The following is a 21,992-nucleotide window of genomic DNA, read 5'->3' as shown; positions in this document are numbered from 1 at the left end:
CTGTTGATGAACATTTAGGTCGTTTCCATGGCTTGGCTATTGTGAATAGTGCTACTATAAACACAGGGGTGCATGTATCTTTTTGCATTACAGTTTTGTCTGGATATATGCCCAGGAATGGGATTGCTGGATCATATACAACTCTATTTTTAGTATGAACCTCCTTACTGTTTTCCATAGTGGTTGCACCAATTCACATTCCTACCAACAGTATAGGAGGGTTCTCTTTTTTCCACACCCTCTCTAGCATTTATTTTATAGACTTTTTAGTGATGGTCATTCTGAGTGGTATCAGATGATACCTTGTTGTTTTTTTGATTTTCATTTTTCTAATAATTAGCAGTGTTGAGCATCTTCTCATGTACCTATTGACTATCTGTATGTCTTCTTTGGGAAATGTCTATTTTGGTTTTCTGCTCTTTTTTCAATCATGTTGTTTGTTTTTTTGTTTTTGAGTTGTATGATCTGTTTGCATATTTTAGAAATTAAGCCCTTATTGGTTGTGTAGTTTGCAAATATTTTCTCCCAGTCCATTGGTTGTCTTTTCATTTTGTTTATGGTTTCCTTTGCTGCACAGAAGCTTGTAAGTTTGATTAGGTTCCATTTGTTTGCTTTTATTTCTATTGCCTTGGGACCTGTGAAACAATGGTATGTCAGAGAATGTCCTGCCTATGTTCTCTTCTAGGAGTTTTTTGGTATCATGTCCTAAATCGTTAAACCATGTTGAGTTTACTTTTGTGTATGGTGTGAGGGTGTGTTCTAATTTCACTGATTTACATAGGACTCTCCAGTTTTCCCAACAATACTTGTTGAAGAGATTGTCTTTCTTTCATTGTATATTTTTGCCTCCTTTGTCGAAAATTAATTGACCACAGATATATGGGTTTATTTCTGGACTCTCTATTCTGGTCCCTTGATTCATATTTTCATGCCAATACCATGCTGTTTTGATTACTGTAGCTTTGTAGTATTGTCTGAAATCTAGAAGGATTATGCCTACTGCTTTGTTCTTTTTCCTTAGGATTGCTTTGGCAATTCTCAGTCTTTTATGTTTCCATATAAAGTTTAGGGTTATTTGTTCTAGTTCTAGAAAAAAAGTCATGAGTAATTTGATAAGAATCACGTTAAATTTGGAGCAGGGTGCCTTCTGGTGGCAAGGTGCACAGAAGGGGGCACCAAGTGGATAGCTCAAGAGGGGCTTGAAGAACCCTGAGACCAAGGTGAGGCCACTGAAATTATTGAGGGTGCTCTGGGGATGGAGCAGAGAAGAAGAGGGTGTGGATGTGGGCAGAGGTGATGAGCAAGAAGGTGAGGAGGCTACTAGACTGATGGTGCGGCTACAGTGGATGGTGGGAGCACAGCTCTGGACGGCAGTTACCAGTAAGAGGGTGAGAAGGCCTGGAGGCCCACTGAATTGGATGGGGTGAGGGGGCAGGCCGGGGGCACTCTGAGCCCCTGGGGATGAGGGGTTGGAGTGCGCACAGTGGGCCTGCTGGCCTAGCCGGAGGTGGCTGTGGCTCCTTGGGGTTCTCGTAGCAGATAGAGGGCCCCAGGCTGAGTCGGTACTGGCTGCTCAGGCCATTGTGTTGCTGACAGGTGACTGAGATACTTCATACATGTTTTCTTGCTTCTCTTCCTCTGTTCTCTAAATGTCACAACTCTCCAGAATTCTGTCCTGCCTGCTTTGCACTGTGTTTGTGACCTGTATCCAGCCCCCTGCTGGCACCTGTTCAGGACTGAATGGGTCACACCCCTCTGCGCCCTCCCAGGTTTGCTGTTGGAGGCTCGGCCATCCCTGTAGGAGCCTAGGCCTGAGGCCTTCAGAGTTCCGTCTGCCCGGCTGAACCCTCCAGCATCTCTTCCCCATTTTCTCTGCTTCGGTTCCTCCCCATGCATCCCTCCAGGGCCCAGCCAGTCGGCACATCTGGTTTTCCAGAGCCATTTGTTAGACCTGATTGACAGTGAATCCCCAGCCCCACCCACCAGCTCACAGCTCCAGGGCAGCAGGTGTGGGAGGAACCCGGGATGTCAAGACAGGCTGGGGAACTGCAGGAAGGTCAGAGATGAGGATGAATGCTTTAGAGAGGCGCATCCAGTCCTCCTGAGGGCACGGAGGAGGGGCCTGGGGCCCCGGGGTGTCTCAGGCCCACTGACAGCCTCCCAGATGAATCCCAGCGAAAGAGGACCGTGGGCATTTGGAGAGCTGTCCTGCAGCATGGGTGTTCACACCCCTTGATTCCAGTGCTCTGCCAGGTGTTAAGAGTCCCACAGAGGTGGGCAGGTCATAGGTGGCGCTGCTTTGGAGATGAGACAGTCATACCAGATGCCCTAGAGCAGGAAGCCATGTCGAGAGACAGACCTGCAGACACCTGGCCAGGTGGACAAGGGCTGGTCCCTGGGGCGCACCAAGAACGTGGGCAGGAGGGCGTCTGCCATCTGGGAGGAGCACCCACAGTGACAGCCAGGGTCACTCCTCAGGGGCCTGGCGCAGGTCAGGGTCTGGCATGTGTTTGCTCTTGGGGTCCAGGACTGCCCCAAGGGGCATCTCATCCCCATCCCCACATTATCACTGAACCATCCAAGCCCATGGCTCACACAGCTGATCCTCAGCCCAGGCCCCCAGGGTCCTATCTCAGGGCCACCACTGTTGGTGTGTTCACACCCGGTCTCAGCCTGTTTGCAGGGATGTTCCACTTGCCTCTGTAAGGGTTGGGTCTGATAGTGAAAGTGAAAGTCGCTTAGTCGTGTCCGACTCTTTGCGACCCCATGGACTGTGTCCATGGAATTCTCTAGGCCAGAATACTGGAGTGGGTAGCCTTTCCCTTCTCCAGAGGATCTTCCCAACCCAGGGATCGAACCCAGGTCTCCCACACTGCAGGAGGACTTTTTACCAGCTGAGCCACAAGGAAGCCCAAGAATACTGGAGTAGATAGCCTATCCCTTCTCTAGCAGATCTTCCCAACCCAGGAATCAAACCGAGGTCTCCCGCATTGTAGGCAGATTCTTGACCAGCTGAGCTATCGGGGAAGCCCGATAGGTGGGTCCAATAGGTGCTCTGTTAAATATCTGATTACTGATTGGATCTTCTCAGTTCAGTGTGCTCTCTGGTGTTCCTGCCTGTCTCACCAAGGACTTGGAGACAGGGCAAAGTGGACGTCAGGACACCTCTCTGCTGACTGATCACTGCTGATAAGGGGGCCCCTGTCAGTCCTACCACTGACAACCTGTATGGCTTTGGGGACATTTCTTACACTCTCTGACCAGCAGGGTTAGAGACCTGCCTGTTTCAGGCCTTGCTAGCAGGCGATCCTAACAAGGTCACCTGTGACTCCTGGTAGTACAAAACACCCTGGGGAGACAGGCAGTTTAAAGCTTCACGGCGCCCACAGCTCCACGCAGTCCATGTCCTCTCCAGTTTGATCCCACAAGGTGATGGTTCTCCTAGAGAATGAAGGGTGAGTGCCCGTCCCACAGAACCTCAGCTCAAGGCTGAGGGGCAGTGCCACCGCTCTGAGGTCAGCCCTGCATGCCCCAGAACTGTCCCCTGTCACCTTGCAGGACTGGGGCTCGGTGAAACACTGGGCTGCTCCTGAGCGTGGGTCTTTCCTCTCAGAGGACTGGAAAATAGGGTCCCTTCCAAGTCAAACAAGAGCTGACTGACCTGGGACACAAGCACAGGCATGAGGGAGGTATGATAGAATTTCCTGACCCAGCCTTTGCTGTTTAGGTGGCGAGCTTCTCCAAGTGGAGGCCGGCCTCTTGTGTTCCTTAGAGGCTTTGCCCTCAGCTCTAGGGACGCTTGGTGATGGGGGGGATGGGATGCAGGTGAGTGAGTCACAGTGAGATGTGCTGTGAGTGGGGCCATCCTTGTGAATCCCCAACCTACAATGGAGACTTCTTGGCCTGAGAACCTATGGCCTGAGCTCAACCTGTCAGCACAGGCTTCTCCAAACTTCTGGGGGGGAATGTTGTGCAGACTATCTGGGCCTCGTGTGTTTCCCCATCTTTGCTTCTCCCCTCTTGGAAGTTAGAGTAGAAAACTGGGCCTTAGGAGATGAGAAGGGCCAACCCAGGAGACAACACTCATAAAGAAACAGGGAGACAGAAGGATCTGTGATTTGGGGTGGTGGGAGGAGGAGAAAGGGACAATTCATGGCAACTGGGTTCTTTTCTGGAGAATGTGAGCTTCAGGTTCTTAGGCCAGGGTCTCTGGTTGACAGATTTGTTGGAGTGACCTCAGCAATGATTATCAGGGGAAAGATCCGAGGGAGGAGATGGCTCAAAGTTACTTCAAATACTCCTTCCCATAAAGATGAGTTTTCCTCACTACAATTAGTCCACTAGCTTTTAATAGTCCTTTTTAGGATTATTAATTAGGATGTATTTGATGTAAACATTTAGAAAATACATCTCCTGTAAACTAGAAAAACGTGCTTGAAGGTTCCTCATTTGTGCTTTTCCAGCAAGCCTCTTTGGCTTCTGGAAGGACTTGCTATTTACAACGGACCATCTGCCCCGGGGGCTCCTTTTACAGTTAGGATTATTTCTAAAGGGGAAGAAACCTTATCCCCTCCTGTGTGGGTCTCCAGGTGACCATGGGGGTGGGGACAAGCCTCCGTACAGGCCCAAATGCAACAATTAGGCAGTGTAACACGACTGGGTATGGGCATGGTGGTTATCCTGAGAAACTTCTGAAAGCTTTCAGAATCCATCCCTTCATTCATACCGAGGTTTCCTGCAGTATCAGCAGGTGCCACTGGCAGTGCCTGTGAATATATGTAGTCAGCCCAGGGCCTGTGAGGAAGGCAAGGGTCTGGGGGGCTCTCCAATTCCCCCCGATCCCCAATCAATGAAGCACCAGCAGCAGCTGCATCTCCTGATGGCCTGGTCCCCAGCACCTGTGGCCTTGGGGTATGCTAGCCAAATTGAGAAATAAGATTGCAGTCCACGTGCTGCTCCTTGGAATATCAGCCCACAGTAGAATCTGAGGCATGGATGAAAAGGGACTTTGGAGATGAGAGGGTCCAAGTCTGGGCCCTGCACCGACAATAAGGGCTTCTGCTCCCCTTTGTTAATGTGAAGGTGGTGAAGTCCCTGTACTCCTGGGAGAGGAGCGAGGTAGAGAATTGTCAGAGGGCTCTGCAGCCCCTGCGTACTGCGGCAGGTGAGGAACTGGGGACTCCACCCTGTCAGGCCGGTCCCTGTGGTGGAATCAGACCCTTTCTATGAGTGCTTATCCCTCCATGTCCCTGGATCACTCTCCACCCCCAGGCTGGGGCAGTTCCTCCACAAGAACCAGCTGCCATAGAGACCAGAGAACTTCATCATTGCCCTAAGCAGCTGCTCTGCTTTTCTGGGTTCATCTTGGGGTAGTATGAATGCTTTAAACAAGGGCAATAATTTTCTACTTAGAGGGCCACTGGTTCATTTTCAGGCTGTGTTTCTGCTTCCCACTCCCTGGGTGGCTTGTATTTTCAATTTCCTGTCCCTCCCTTGCTTCTTACATATCACAATGCTCTGATGTCCCAGACCTGGTTCTTTCTGGCTCTTTGTTAGGAAGTGCCTCTTTGTCTTGATTAAGCAGCAGTACTAGGCGGCATGTTCCCAAAGAGCCACTGGGGTTATGGTCTCTGCCTGGAAGAACATTCTGTCCATCTTTCCATCTCTGGCCCCACCCTCCTGAGCCAGCAGGTTCAGTGCCAGGTTACTCTGGTATAGACAAGAAGAATTGGGGGCGCTTCCCCACTGAGGTTGGTAGGGGTGCCCCGGGGCTACTACTGGTCCCTCTGCTTCCCAGCTTGCTCGAGAGTCGAAACACTTCTGAAACTTTTTAAAACATCCAAGAACCCTCTCGTGGGTCCCTGCTCCTCACTCTCCCCTAAAATAGACCTGGCAGCAGTGAATCCAGAGAAGCAGCAGGTTTTTTCTCAGCAGCAACCACTTTGCGTCCTGACTTTGTTTCCCTGCCCCTGGTGCCAGGTGATATTGAAGGCCATGCAGCCTGAGCTGCACTGACCTTTCCCTCAGTCCTGGTACAGCAGAGCCAGGGCCATGCAGGGTGTTGAGGAAGCAGAGGCGATGGTGGTCACAGAGGTGACCCTCATGCTCACACCACCAGCCCGAGTAACGTTCCCCTGCCCTGTTCCTGGGGAAGGGAGGACAGAACTGTGGGTGAAGGACAGGGGACCAGTGAGCTTGATGGGGTATGAGGTGTCCAGGGGCTCCATAAGCACTGGCTTGCCTCTCCACTGCCACCTTCTCCCCTCCTCCGGGGTCTCTCCTCCCTGGGAGGTAAATCTTACATCTTGGCAAGATAACAACCCTCCCCTTAAAACAGACAGAGGGAGAGAAAAGTCCTATACCCAAGGTGACATGTAACTTAAATTTGGAACCCAAATGTTTCAATGGATGACCAAACATCCTGGTTTGCCTGAGACTAGGACTCAGGGTTTCTCAGGATATGGACAGCTGGTCACCGTGCTTTTGAAAATGAAAAGGTACATGACTATTCATTCAATTTACAATACTTTGATTTTCCTTACAATTTCTTCTTTGATCAGTGGATTGTTTAAAGGTGTGCTGCTTAATTTCCAAATATTTAGAAATTTTCTCTAGTTTTTTTTATTTCAAGTGCAATTCCATTTTGGTTAGGGAACATTCTTTATATGACTTTTAATCTTTTTCAATGTATTGAAACTTGTTTTGTCATCCATCATATGGTCTATTTTGGTGAATGCTCCATTTGCAGGAGAAAAGAATGTGTGTTCTGCTGTTGCTGGATAGAGAGTTCCACAAATGTCAACTAGGTCAAGTTGCTTGACAGCTTTGTTCAGATCTTCCACATCTTTTGTCTTCTTGCTCTACCATTTACTGAGAATGGGGTAATAACATTTCCAGCTAGAATAGCAAAACAAACCCAAACCCTCTCCTGACTGGAGAGTTCCTGAAATTAACCATTTGGAGGAAATATGGTTAAAATGAACTCACAGTTGTCAAACTGCATTCTAACCTCGCTATGATCCCATCACTGCGGGCTTTAGTGGCTAGAAAGATCTAGCATCTCTGTTTGCTTTGGAAGCTTATTTTTGCCGAGGTTGTTATCACCAAGTAGGCGCCAGAGCTCTGTTCCACTCACAGTTCAACTACGGTGAAATTCAGACAATGAACTTGTGTACTCCCCTTGTAAGAACGTCCAAACGGAATGCTTTGCCCTGGCCAGAAGGAAAGTCTCGGCCCCTTTTGATATGTGAGACTTCAAGGAAGCTTTCTCTATTCCCAGACTTGGAGAATTGTGTTGAACTGGAAAATGGATCAGGGAGGCCCACCCCAGGCCAGGCCTCTGGTTTTCTTTCCACTGCACTGTCCACTTCACCACCCAGTTCCTCCCTGTGATTGGTTGGGGGAGCTGCTAAAAGGGAGGCCAGAGGGTGGCTTTGCCCTGATGTATTCCCCACCCTACAGACTCTAGGGACTAGAGGCAAAGCTGGTAAAACAAAGCAAGGTCCACTCCTGCTCTTGCCCACAACAGAGGACCTTCCATCTCTCCTCCTTCCTCCAGGTTGCAGGTCTGGCTGCTCTGCCTGCATTTCTGTGGGTGTGGAGCCTGGGGCTCTCTGGTCCTTCCTGTCCCCACCCCATGCTGGAACTTGATATTAAAGAGGCGAGAGAACAGAGTGGGTAGTGCTCTCACCCCATCACTCACAGAGAGGTTTCTGGGTCTGACTTCCCTTCTCCAGATGGAAGCATTTGGCCCCTTGGTTCTAATATTCCATGAGCTGTATACCTAGACTGGATTTCTAAATCTGCCTAGAGAGAGACTGAGATTGAGCCATGCTACTCTCTAAAATTGCCATAATTCTACCTGGCTGTCCTGGGATTCCCAGGTGGCTCAGTGGTAAAGAATCCACCAGCAATGCAAGAGATGTGGGTTTGATCCCTGAGTTGTGAAGATCCCCTGGAGGAGGAAATGGTTACCCACTCCAGTATTCTTGCCTGAGAAAAATCCCACGGACAGAGGTGCCTGGTGGGCTACAGTCCATGGGGTCACTGTCGGACACAAATGAGTGACTAAACAACCACCACCTGGCTGTCCCACAGCTACTTTCACTCTGGCTTATGCATGTGCCCTGAGCTGTTTCAGAAATGCTAGGTGTGGGGTCTTAATAAAGAGGTTTGTTCTAAAGCAAAAAATGATTTTGATTCAGCCTGTGTTTAACTCTGTCTATACCTGATCACCATTCAGAACTGCTGCCCCAGTTTTCTCCTCTCATTTTCACAATCACAGACAAAAACAGGGGTGGAAGGTTCCACCTAGATTGTTGCTGTCCTCGAAAGTGGACAGTGGAGCAGCAGGCCTGGGTTGAGTCCCTGCTCATGCTGCTTGCCGGTTGTACGACTTTGGGGAAGTCCCTGCCCTCTGTGCAGTATGAGGTGACCTATTGTCTCTGAGAGCACCTGTCACTAGGGTGCAGTGCCCGGTGCTCCCTAAGTCTGTACAGATGTAATGGATGCAGACAATGTCATCACAGGGTGGTGGGAAGAGCACTGAGGCTGAGACTCGGGAGACTGGGCCCGGCTCTGCCTCCTACTGGGGGTGTGAGGCAGATTCTGAACCTCAGACTCTCAGGTCTGGTGGCTGTAAAACCGCAGTGACAGTGGACCCTCCCTCTGGGGTGGTTGTTAAGACCCAGGGAAATGAGCTCGCAGACTGTTTCCCACACACACATCAGGCTAAATCTGTTCTCTTCCCCCTCCCTAGGCACACATTCTGGCAGTTCCGCCATGATAACCCGAAGACGCGGGTCGGGAGCCCTCCCCCCGAGGGGCTCCCAGGCTTCAACAGTGGGGTGATGCTGCTCAACCTGGAGGCCATGCGCCAGTCCCCGCTGTACGACCGCCTGCTGGAGCCGGCGCAGGTGCAGCAGCTGGCCGACAAGTACCACTTCCGGGGTCACCTCGGGGACCAGGACTTCTTCACCATGATCGGCATGGAGCACCCCGAGCTCTTCCACGTGCTGGACTGCACCTGGAACCGGCAGCTTTGCACCTGGTGGAGGGATCACGGCTACAGCGACGTCTTCGACGCCTACTTCCGGTGCGAGGGCCACGTCAAGATCTACCACGGGAACTGCAACACCCCGATCCCAGAGGCCTAGGCCCCGCCCCGCCTGCCGTGCCCTCGGGCTCAGAATCTGGGCGCCTCTCGGGCAGGCCCGGGACAGCATTTGGACTCCTAGAGAGACACTGAAGAACGTCCTTGTGATCAGGTGCTGCGGCTCTCCCACCCAGGGGTGCTGTCTGAGGCCGCCCAGGGATGCCTGGCCTGTACCCCACTGGTGCTCTGGACCTTTTGCCTCCAGGAGCCAGACGTTGTGAAGAACACACACACAGACCTCTTCCGATGGGCTAGGAAGCAAGTGTTTGAAAAGAATGAAGAAAACAAAACAGTGCCTCTTGCCTTCAGCCCCCAAAGGCTGGAAATCCTTTTAAGAACTGGGCTTTCATAGACCAAATATAAATTTACTTTAAATCGACAGGCGAAACAGAACAAACAGCACTGCTCTAGCTCCTAGTGAGCTCTAAATGCATGAGCCAGGGTTTACCAACCAACTCAAGAGTTTAAGCATCCAAAGGAATGCTAGCCTTCCACACACACACTTGGGAGGCTGTGTGGTTATTCTCACAATGCTCCTGGCACCTGGTGCAGGTGTAAAGATCACCACCAACTGTGGCCACATAAGAAACCTGGTCTCATTATTTGAGCCTTCACAGCGTTCATCTCCCAACTACATCACAGAACCTCATTATCCCTTAATCATCTAAGCCAGCTCCAGGTGACCAGACTCTGCTCAGAGATCAAATCTGCTATCAAGGAACAGTGATTGGCCAGCCCCAAGCACAGGATTGTCTGGATTGGGAAGACTCATTCCAAAGAGGAGCCAGCCCAGTGGTACTGGAATGTAACCTTGCAACTTGGCAGGGATGTCACTCTTAGACATTCTAACTTTTTATTCAGAAGAATCATCCTCGTGACTTTATTGCCCCAGGTGAGACTCCATACCTTAGAAGAAAATTAGGTTGTCAATTCTTGAATTCTGCTTTCTGAGTTCTCCTGTAAGTGAGCCGTAAACATGAAGCCCATAGTGGTCCATTCTGTACAATCCAGCTGAGGTTCTTGGGGAAGAAATGTTGACTTTTCATCTTTTATCAGTTTCATTTACTATCTTTTTTTTTTTTTTTTTTACCATGAGTGAGAACAGCTAATAAATAATCTTTGAGAACAGAGTGATTTATGCTGTTTGCTCTCTGATCAGTTTCCTGAAGGACCTGAATCAAGAGTGTGATCAGTGTCACTCAGTCTCCCTCCCCACATGACTATCTAAGCGTACTTCCAGTGGGTCTCTAGGGCCTAAGAGGGAGAACGTCTGAAGAAGGTTGTATTGGACTCAAAACAGAGAATCATTTCATTCTAGGTATTGACAGGCCTGTCTGCTTCTGGGAGCAAAACTGCCCCCCATCAGTTCTCATCTGCTTACGCCTAAGTATCCGGCTATGTCGTCCCCGGTTGAAATGGTGCACATGTCTCTCCTAACTCTTGGCTTTGACAGAATAGGACTGTTCTGTTAGGTACTTGACTTCCTAGTTAGAGCCACCGAATATTGAATGCTTGCTGTGTGCCAAGCACTGTATTATGTGTGTGATCTCACACACTAAGATTCATGAAGATAATTCAGGTTCTAAAATTTATTGTAGGAAAATAACAAGAGATGTGGACAGAGTCATTGTTTATCACAACCTTTTTATAATAGAAAAAAATTGGTAGTAACAAAATGCTGAATAGCAGAGTGGATAAGTAATGTGTGTTATAACTGTATAATGGCATACTTTAGGCATTACAAATTATTTTTGAAAAATAATGCCTTGAAAAATGCTTATAATATGCTATTAAGAATGCAAAATATAAAATTATATGTATTATTGATCCTAATTTTATTTTTTAAATTACATTATGGTATGTAAATATATTGAGACAGAGCCTGTTCTCTGTTTCATTAGTTCAATGCTTAAAAAAAAATCATGTTTCAAACACATTAAAAAACAATTATTATAATGAGGAAAAGTGAATGAAACACTAGAGCATTTTAGACTCACAATAGCAAAGTATTTTTCCTGCAGTAGTTTCAATAGTTAAAATGTTTCTATAACTTGAGTGGACTTTGTCATTGCAAGGAAAAAGCAATAAACTGATCAAAATGGGCACAAGCCAAACAAAATCTTGTTTACCTTTGTGATTACCTACACAGGAGCTTCCCCCTTCTCTCTCTTGAATAACCTAGACCTTACAACTCCATGGTGAACAGCAAAATAAAAAAGGAAACCCAGCCAGACCAACAAAGCCATCATGTGCTCCTGAGTTTCCACGAGCAACTTTTTGACAAATCCTGGAAGGCTTGTTCCTGACTGGGATCCTGTTATAAGCAAGGCAACCGACCCCACTATTCTTGCCTGGGAAATCCCATGGACAGAGGAACCTGGCGGCCCACAGCCCCAAGGGATCACAAAAGAGTTGGACACGACTTAGCGACTAAATAACAACAAATGATCAATGCAGCGCAAAAATAACTGTGCTGTTTAATTTGCCTTGTAAGTGGCGCATAGGCCTGTAGGTATGATTGGAACTGAAGTCCAAAAAGAGAACCTTTCTGGGTAGTAGGATTAAGATACTTTTTAATCTTTATCTGTATTTACTTGTATATTTTCCATAGTGAAACAAACAGTAAAGGCTGTAAAATTCTAGCCACACACCTTCCCTCCAGTTACAGGCAGGCATCATCCTGACCACCTTACAGTTCACTGTTGGCCCTGGTTACTGTCATCCATTAAAAAATAATCTTGGGTAAACAGGCTCTGGGTTTTCTACTTTCCCTATGGATGCCCTAGTTCTCCAAATAAAAAATCTAATAATAGCATCTCCAGACTCTGCTTTCACTTCTGATATTGTCATCTTTTGTGTGTACATATATGACAATGGCCTTTGGGAGACTTGCGGGCTTATTAAAGAGATTTATTTTTGTATGTGTCAGAACCAAACTACAGCATCCCCCTTTCTATAACATCTTATCAAGGTACAGTGTGCATGATGGTGCAGTGGGACTCACCGGCTTGGGGGGCAAGTGCAGCTGGGTTTGGCACCTGCTTTAACCAAAGACTCTGCTCATCATCAGACCTGATCTCAGCATGGAGACCCAAGGTTGGGCTGAACGTGGAGTCTGGCAGGACAAGCAGAGATTTCCAAACAAGCATGGTAGTGCCATAGAGAGAACCTCTCTCCTGAAACAGGCCTGGTTGTGAGCGCATGTTCTCCCCCGATCCCCTGGGCCATCTTGGACAAGCAAGATTGCCTCTTTCCCCATTTATCAACATAGATAACAAGAACTCTCTCTAAACAGTGTTGTTGGAAGCAAAGAGATGTGTCAGGCTGAGAAATAATACATAAATGCAGGGGAAATCTTAAGAGTTACTACTTAAAGCACTTTTAAAATAATAAGCCATTTGGGGTACATTAAGTGTCATCCCTAAACCCAGTGCATGATCAGATGCTTGCTTGTAGGCTATCCAATTTTTTTTTTTTTAGCATGCCAATCTGCAGAGGCCTAGGTGTGTCCAGGAGGTTGGGGGTCCCTGGGTAAACCCCTTCCCCCTTGGTTTGGTTTTTTCATCTGTGAAAACAAGGGGGTAAAGGGACAAGCCTCAATCTCTGAGCAGCACCCTGCCCTGGCTCTGTTGGGAGTAACATTTGTCTGCATTCGTTGGTGTGCTCACTGCAGGGAGTTAAAACCAAATGCAGAAACTCCAGACCTCCACTCAGTCACCAACCTTGGGTTTATGACCATCCAAACTGAAACACTCAAAAGGTAATGTTAGCATGCCCCCACCCTGAAAATTGGGATAGGCAAAAGAAAACAGACAAACTGGGGGGCTGGAATGGTATTTAAAATCCAGAGAGAACCAATTGCCTTCCCTGAGCCCCCGCCCCTCTGCTTATAGCCTACTGATTTAGCTATGGCAGCTAAAATCTCATCTGAGCTTTTGGCTTATGTGATTAGGTCCCAAAGGGCCTCCCAGTCAGAACTGCTCTAGAGATGGGTCTTATCCAAGGGTCTCACCCTGGGTGGGTGGCCTGAGCCTTGAGCCCCCAACCTGGGATCCCAGTGGAGGTGTCTCAGGACACATTGAGTGGACTGGCTAGTTACCCCCTGAAGTGCCTGCAAAGATCAGAAACCCTTCTGCAGTGAAGGCTTTAACTGGGGCTAGCTCGGCTCCCAGGGTGTCTCCAGATATACCCCCATTCTGAGGGAGACCTGTCTGCTCTACGCAGACCCCGCAGCTGTGTTGAGCACCCCACATATTCAGTGACTTAGAGGCCAGCTGCCATCTCCAGCACCCCCTTCCCTGGTGGGATTTGTTCCAGTCCTCCTCGAGCCTTACTTTCTGTACACAGGCCTAAGCAGGATCATGAAGCGTGGAGCCCAGGGTGTTTCTGGCCCGAGTGTGGAAACCCTCCGGGTGCCGAAATCAAGTCAAAAAGAAAAGATAATTTGAACAGATTGATTGCCAGAAGTGAAATTGAATCTGTAAGTTAAAAAAAAAAAACAAAAAAAAACCTGCAAACAAAAGTCCAGGACCAGATGGCTTCACTGGGGAATTCTACCAAACATACAAAGAACTTACACTGATCCTTCTCAAACTCTTCCAATCGAAGAGGAGGGAACACTTCCAAAGTTATTCTATGAAGCCACCATCACCCTGATACAAAACCAGATAAGAGACACTACAAATAAATAAAATCACAGGTCTTTGATGAATATCTTTGATGAATATAGATGAAAACTTCTCTATAAAATGTGAGTATACCAAAGCCAACAAAACATTAACATGTTTTAGATCATAAACAATGATTTAGCTGGATTCATTCCAGGGTTGCAAGAATGGTTCAACGTATGCAAAATCAATGTGACAGACCACATCAACAAAAGGAAAGACAAGAATCACACCAAGCCGCCCCGGGGAGAACCTAGTGGTTTCCGCCCCCCCCACCACCACTACAGCATTCTGCCATCTCTCAGGAAGGCCTCCTTTCACATTCCAGGAGGCCAGGAAGCTCCAGCCCTCAAACCCTCATCCAGCCTGGGCCTGGCACTTCCCACAGCACGGAGTATGCCTTTCTGCAAAACACAAAGCCGGGCTAAGAGCTCCCACTAGATGTGTGTAGAATTTCTGTGTTTGAAGACATGCTGTCAGAGATGTAGGTAATCCTCTTTTGTTAGCAACAATCTGAGCCATAAAGTGGCAGAGAGGTCTATAATCTTCCATGTCTAAGTGAACACATGCTTTGAAAAATGTAAGTCCTTGTTCTCAGTCACGGACAGGAAACTTCACAGGTTTTGGGTCCATCTCGTCCCACCTTTCAGAAAAACTAACCTTATCTTTAATCCAGAAAGCTGTGACAACTCCCCTCCCTTCCAGCATCCCTCTGGGGGTCCGTATGACCTCTTCTCTCCTGCCTGCCTTCCCAGGCTCAGCCTTCTTCCCCAGGGACCCCCGGGACCTCCTGTCACCCCGTGTGCTTTGAAACTTCCCATCTGTGGCTCCTACCATCTCACCGTGTGTCCAAACCCCTGTGTGCTACAATCTAACACCACTCCCCACCTCTCTCTACAGGGCTTCTGCTGCTCCCCCCTCCACCACCACCCTGCAGGAAGCAGGCTCTGAGGTGGAGACTTATGTGCAAGAGGCTCTCTGGGGAGGGTTCTGTGGGAGTGGAGGGGGGCAGGAGCAGGACCAGGCAGGGAGAAGCTGGGCTGTGAGGTAGTCATGGGCAAGCCTCAGCCAGTCCCACACAGAGCTCTGGAGCTGGGGCCGCCTCGCAGAGGAGCCCTGGTTGGAGCCTGGTGGTTGGGCTTTCAGCCCTTGGGGAGTCGGAGCAGCACGCCAGTGTCCATTCTGGAAGCCCTAACCCTGCAGACCAGCTGCCCACAGCCCTCCTCCTGCATCTTCTTCCTTGGCTTTCCTCTGAACTACCCTTTGCTGTTTTTCTCCAAATCCTTCAGTTGGGGGCATTATCTGCTTCTGCTCTGCCTTCTTCTGGATTTCCTGGCCCCTTTCTCTGAGCAGAAGCCCAGGCTCCCTGATGACACTGCCCTGTTGTTACAGCCCAGCTTGCTCTACAGTGCCAGGCCAGTCCTATGGCAAAATCAGGGAAGCTCATCTGCTGGGAGCAAAGCCATATCTATAGTCCCTTCCCTCCAGACTCGAATCCTTGTGGGAGCCCAGTGGCCCACCTGCCTCTGTGCTTTCCAAGACGTAAGTGTGGCTCAAGGTTGTAGGGACACCACTTGGCAGGAAGAGCAAGACCTTGGCCATCTTGACAGGTGGGGTGCTCTGCAAAGTTCAGGAACCTCCTCAAACCAAGGAGGCATCTGCTGTTGCCAGGGATGATGTCAGAGTTGTGAGCCTCTGCTGGGGCTGCCTTCTGCTCACTGGAAGGGGACGGACGGAGGGATAGTTCTGTACAGAGAGCATGGGCTTTGGAGGAGGGGCATCCAAGCCGATACCCCAGCGTGACACTGTTCATCTTTCTGTGTCATGGATATTTACCAAGCCCCCGCTGTGTGTTAGATGCTGGGGTCACAGTGGTGAAGAGCATTAGCCAGTCCCCACTTCAGCAGAAATCCTCACACTGAGGCAGTCTTACTGCCATGGGTGCTCTGAGAGGGAGCTATGGGTGCACACAGAGGGTAACCTAGGATCCAGACTAGGGGTGAGGGATGCAGCCTGGAGGACGCGATAAGAATCCCAACCTCTGGTGAGAGAGAGCACGGCTGTGTGGCCCTAGGGAACATACTTGACCTCTCTGAGCCTCCCAATTACACCCATCTGCTGGCTGCTGTGAGGACTAAGTGAAATAACATTAAGTATCATAGTCTCAGGTCCCAACTCATGGACCAGAATTCCAGTGGTGGTCCATGGTAGCTATTACTACTATAAATAAAGGGAGCTACCACTTTCTAGGGCTGAGGAAATTCCCTGAGCTCTGCAGGTAAGTATGAGCTAAGGACTTTGTTCTCTCTGGGGTTTGGGTGGGACTTGGGCTGCTAGGATTCCCAGTCTTGACCTGCACAGCCACAGACTTGCATGTGGCCCAGAGCAACTTACATCCCACGTCTAACCTTACTTGCATCCTTTGTAACAGAAAGGAGTTGGACCAGAGTCTGTAATTCAAGGCCTAGCTGGAACCCAAGTTGGGGAGTAGGAGGGATCAAGATGGTGGAGTAGGAGGATGTGGAGCTCACTTCTCCCCATAAACACATTTTTAAAAAATGTACATGTGGAACGATTCTCTGAGAAAACACACTGGAAGCTGGCAGAACTCTCATATAAACAAAGCTGCAAGAAAGATCTCCACGTAACCAGATAGGGAAGAAGAAAAAAAAAAAAACAGACATCAGAATGAGGCCAAATCCCCTGGGAGGGATCTATAAAAGAGAGAGGCTCCACATGGGCAGGCTCTGGCCCTGGGGAGCCCCCTGGCCTGTTGGGAGGTCCAGTGGGACAGAAAGAGTGGCTGGGGTGTATGCTGGGTTGCTCACAATCAATGTGAAGAGAGACTGGTGCTGACAGCCTCAGCCTATCCAGAATGCCTGCCAGACTGGGCTGCTAGTAAATGCAGCTGCTAGGTGCTGAATCTCAGGCAAATGGGCCCTGGAGGACTCAGCTTAGCTACATGGAGACAGCCTGGAGGGCCTGGGGTGTGGTCTAGTCTGAACCTTGGAGCCTACTGTCAGCACGCTCATGGCAGGGGCAGACTTTCTTGGCATGCACATGGTGGGGGTGGGTCTGGCTACATCCCACTTTGGTAGAGCACATACCAGGTGGAGCCACAGAGACTGTCTCAGGTGGACAGCCCCTGGAGGATGTTTGCAGTGGTTCAGCATCTCCCACCCCACACCTCAGCTTGAAGTCACACCTGGGGCACACATATCCTGGGAGAAACCTGCCAAGGGGCCAGCAGCACCTACCACCTCAATTTCTGCAGCCACAGCGCCCCAACCCCCAGCACCAACCTATCCACACCATGGCCTAGCACTAGGTTTGGACAAACACAGTGGAGAAGTGGACATGACCTTGGGCTGCTTCTGGGCAGAACCATGGATGCTACACAGGTGGCATATGGGTTCTGTGACCACACAAGGCTCACCTGCTTCAGTGACTGTCTCTGTTCAGACAGAGCATGCATTCAATGGCAACAGAGCCTTGCGGCTTCTACTCCGATAACTTGGGAGCAGACCCTCACCCCTGACAGGGCTACAATAGCCACAAGGGAAAGAGGAGGCCCTGCCCAACATCCATTGCGAGCTCTGGTGACCACAATGCCAATCACACCTGCCACTAAGGGGGGTGATGGCCAGCACACTCTGAGGAGAGACCTGGTGGCATCCATACCCAAACAGCCCTCGCACCAAAAATACTAGAATCACACCATCTACACAGAGATGGTCCCACATGAAAACAGCTCTTCAAAACCACAGTAGGTAACCATTTCTCCTAAATTCAAAGAGGCACAGGAAGTTAAGTAAAATGAAAAAGTAGAGGAACTACTCCCAATTAAAATGGCAAAAACTAAGGAGAAGATTCTAAATGCAGCAAAAGAAAAACAGAGTCAGTTTTTCTCTTGGAAGAAAACTGGAACCTCAAAAAAAAAAAAAAAAAATCAGCTGACTTCTCTATAGAAACTTGCAAGCCAGAAGGGAGTGGCATGTTATATTCAAAGTCTTGAGAGGGAAACAGGTAACCTGGGATACTATACCCAGCAAGATTATCATTTAGAATAGTCAGAGAGAGAAAGAATTTCCCAGACAAGCAAAAACTAAAAGAATACAACAATACTACATCTACCCTACAAGAAATATTAAAAGATCTTTTCTAGTTAGAAAAGAAATAAGAATCTATAGGAAAGGGAAAATCACAATAGGAAAGGCAAATTAATATAAAGGATTGTTGTTATTTAGTTGCTCATTTGTGTCTGACTCTTCTGTGACCCCCATGGACTGTAGCCCTCTATGCATGGGATTTTCCAGGCAAGAATACCAGAATGGGTTGCCTTTTCCCTCTCCATGGGATTTTCCTGACCCAGGGGTCAAATCTGTGTCTCTGCTTCTCCTGTATTGCAGGTGAACTCTTTACCATTGAGCTACTGGGAAAGTCCCATAAAGAATTGAAGATCACTTAAATAAGCCAGTACATATGTTAAAAAGTAATCAAAATTGTACAAGCTATGATAACCACAATAGTAGCAAAAGGATAAACATGAAGATGTAAAGTAGGACATCGAAAGTACAGAATGTGGGGGAGAGGAGTAAAAAAATGTAGATCTCTTAGAACATGTTTCAGCCTATATGATTGCCAATCTAAAGTGAGTAGATTTAGTTATGGATTCATATACTTTAAAACCTAGTGAATGGAACCTAATTAAACTTAAAAGCTTTTGCAAAGGAAAGGAAACCATAAACAAGACAAAAAGACAACCTAAGGATTGAGAAAAAATATTTGTAAATGATACAGTCAACAAGGGGTTACTATCCAAAATATACAGAGACTTCCCTCTCAGTCCAGTGATTAAACCTTTGTGCTTCCAATGCACGGGACTCAGGTTCAATCCTTGGAGAGCTAATATACCACACTCAGTGTGGTATGACCAGTACACACATTTATACACACACGTACACGCAGAGCTCATACAACTCAGTATCAAAAACAAAAAATCTAGTCAAAGAATGGGTAGAAGACTTGGATATTTCTTCAAGGAAGACATGCAAATGACCAACTGACAATAAAGAGATAATTAATTTCTCTAGTTATTAGAGAAAAAACCACAATGTAAAACCAAGTAAAAACCACAATGAAGCAACACCTCACACCAGTCACAATGGCCATCATCCCAAAGTCTACAAATGATAAATGCTGTTGAGGGTGTGGAAAAACTGTTGGTGGGAATGTTAAGTTGGTGCAGTCATTATGAAAAACAGTATGGAAGTTCCTTAGAAAACTAAAACTAGAACTACCATATGATCCAGATATCCCACTCCTAGGAAAGATGAAACTCTAATTCGAAAAGATACATGCACCCCAATGTTCAGAGCAATACTATTTACAGTAGCCAAAGCAAGGAATCAACCTAAATGTCCATCAATAGATGAACAGATAAAGAAGATGTGGTTTGGAATATTACTCAGCCATAAAAAGAACAAAATATTGCCATTTGCAGCAACATGGACAGACTTAGAAATTATCACACTAAATGTAAGTCAGGCAAAATGAAGTAAGTCAGGCAAAGAAAGGCAAATGTTATATGATATTACTTATATTTGGAATCTGAAAAATAATACCAATGAATATACATACAAAACAGGAGAAGACTCACAGACATAGAAAATAAACTTATGGGACTTCCCTGGTAGTACAGTGGATAAGAATCATCCTGCCAATGCATGGGACACAGATTTGATCCCATCCCTGGTCTGGGAAGATTCCACATGCCCTAGGGCAACAAAATTCGTGTGCCACAACTACTGAGCCCATCCACCTAGAGCGTGTGCTCCATGAAAGGAGAAGCCACTGCAGTGAGAAGCCTGTGTACCACAATGAAGAGTACCCCCTGCTCGCTGCAACTAGAGAAAGCCCGCGTGCAGCAACAAAGACCCAGAGCAGCCAAAGATAAATGAAAAGAAAACAAACTTATGGTTACCAACATGGAAAGGGAGGGGGATAAATTAGGAGTGTGGGATACAAAATTAACAGATACAAAATACTAAACATAAAATAGATATGCAACAAAGATTTAGTGTACAGTACAGGGAACTATATTGAATCTTGCAAAGACCTATAATAGAAAATAATTTGAAATATATATATCTGAATCACTTTGCTAAAGACCTCAACACAATATTTTAAATCAGTTCAGTTCAGTCGCTCAGTCGTGTCCGAGTCTTTGTGACCCCATAAACCACAGCACGGCAGGCCTCCCTGTCCATCACCAACTCCCAGAGTCCACCCAAACGCATGTCCATTGAGTCGATGATGCCATCCAACCATCTCATCCTCTGTCGTCCCCTTCTCCTCCTGCCCTCAATTTTTCCCAACATCAGGGTCTTTTCAAAAGAGTCAGCTCCAGGTACTCAGGGCTGGTGCACTGGGATGACCCAGAGGGATGGGATGGAGAGGGAGGTGGGAGGGGGGTTCAGGATGGGGAACACATGTAAATCCATGGCTGATTCATGTCAATGTATGGCAAAAGCCACTACAATATTGTAAAGTAATTAGCCTCCAACTAATAAAAATAAATGGAAAAAAAAGACAAAAGAGTCAGCTCTTTGCATCAGGTGGCCAAAGTATTGGAGTTTCAGCTTCAGCATCAGTCCTTTCAATGAACACCCAGGACTGATCTCCTTTAGGATGGACTGGCTGGATCTCCTTGCAGTGCAAGGGACTCTCAAGAGTCTTCTCCAACACCACAGTTCAAAAGCATCAATTCTCTGATGCTCAGCTTTCTTTATAGTCCAACTCTCACATCTACACATGACTACTGGAAAAACCATAGCTTTGACTAGATGGATCTTTGTTGGCAAAGTAATGTCTCTGCTTTTTAATATGCTGCCTAGGTTGGTCATAACTTTCCTTCCAAGGAGTTAAGTGTCTTTTAATTTCATGGCTGCAGTCACCATCTGCGGTGATCTTGGAGCCCAGAAAAATAAAGTCAGCCACTGTTTCCACTGTTTCCCCGTCTATATGCCATGAAGTGATGTGACCAGATGCCATGATCTTAGTTTTCTGAATGTTGAGCTTTAAGCCATCTTTTTCACTCTCCTCTTTTACTTTCATCAAGAGGCCCTTTAGTTCTTCTTCACTTTCTGCCATAAGGGTGGTGTCATCTGTATATCTGAGGTTATTGACATTTCTCATAGCAATCTTGATTCCAGCTTGTGCTTCCTCCAGCCCAGCGTTTCTCATGATGTACTCCACATAGAAGTTAAATAAGCAGGGTGACAATATACAGCCTTGGCGTACTCCTTTTCCTATCTGGAACCAGTCTGTTGTTCCATGTCCAGTTCTAACTGTTGCTTCCCAACCTGCATACAGGTTTCTCAAGAGGCAGGTCAGGTGGTCTGGTATTCCCATCTCTTTCAGAATTTTCCACAGTTTATTGTGATCCACATAGTCAAAGGCTTTAATAAATACATAAAAATAAAACCCAACCTGGCATCTTCATATTCTAGGGAGTCACCAGGTTGGGGAAGACCCCAGGCAGAGTCTGGGTGAGGCAAGTGGGGTAGAGCTGACTGCCCTTGACCTACCTGTTTAGCGGGTGAGTCTGAAGCCTGCAGTTGCAGTCACTTGGTACCAAAAGGGAAGGAAGTGGGAAATTTATCAAGTGCAGAGAATAGCTGCCTGTTTCAGGTCTGTGGGATTGCCTTCATGGGAAGAGCCTGATTTGACCCACATCCAGTCTTTCTAGTCAACAGTCTCTAAAGATGAACAAACAAATGGTCCAGTCCTGTGTTTCCCAAAATGAGCCCATGGCATGGCTCTGTCTTTGGCCCTTCCCTGCTCCTTGCTCCCTTTCTTCCTTCCCACTCTCTGCTCCTCTATAACGGCTCAGCTCAGGGCTGGAGGAAGCCTTCTCTGAACCCCATCTGAGATTAGATATCCCTCCTCTGTCACCACCAGACTTGTGCATCCCTCCATAACAATGCGGAGAATTTTGTGTGTCAAGGATTTCTTGTGAGAAAAAGCAGTCATGCTGAGCAGTGGGCGCCATCTCCTGCACTGCAGGTGTGAAGGAGTTCCGGGACCCTCTGGCTTGGAGTATCCTATAACCCCTGGCTCAACCTGCAGAGGGAAGTAGGAATCCAGGAGACCCTCGGCAGGCAGCTGTG

General features: G+C 47.7%; 1 protein-coding gene across 5 annotated transcripts in view; it reads left to right on the top strand.

Moving 5' to 3' along the window:
* The window catches only part of XXYLT1 (xyloside xylosyltransferase 1), a 174,636-nt gene extending 162,667 nt beyond the window's left edge, over window positions 1-11,969 (top strand). For all 5 annotated transcript variants that reach the window (XM_061166858.1, XM_061166863.1, XM_061166859.1 and 2 more), the window contains exon 4: window positions 8,759-11,969. In XM_061166858.1, coding sequence (XP_061022841.1) covers window positions 8,759-9,155 — 397 coding nt within the window. In that variant the 3' untranslated portion in view covers window positions 9,156-11,969. The remainder of the gene's footprint in view (window positions 1-8,758) is intronic.
* The last annotated feature ends 10,023 nt before the right edge of the window (window positions 11,970-21,992 follow it).

This window comes from Dama dama, chromosome 19 (assembly GCF_033118175.1).
Source record: "Dama dama isolate Ldn47 chromosome 19, ASM3311817v1, whole genome shotgun sequence".
Classification (NCBI taxonomy): Eukaryota; Metazoa; Chordata; class Mammalia; order Artiodactyla; family Cervidae; genus Dama; species Dama dama.
The sequence above is the reverse complement of the archived record's forward strand: the minus strand, read 5'-3'. Positions and strand labels throughout refer to the sequence as shown.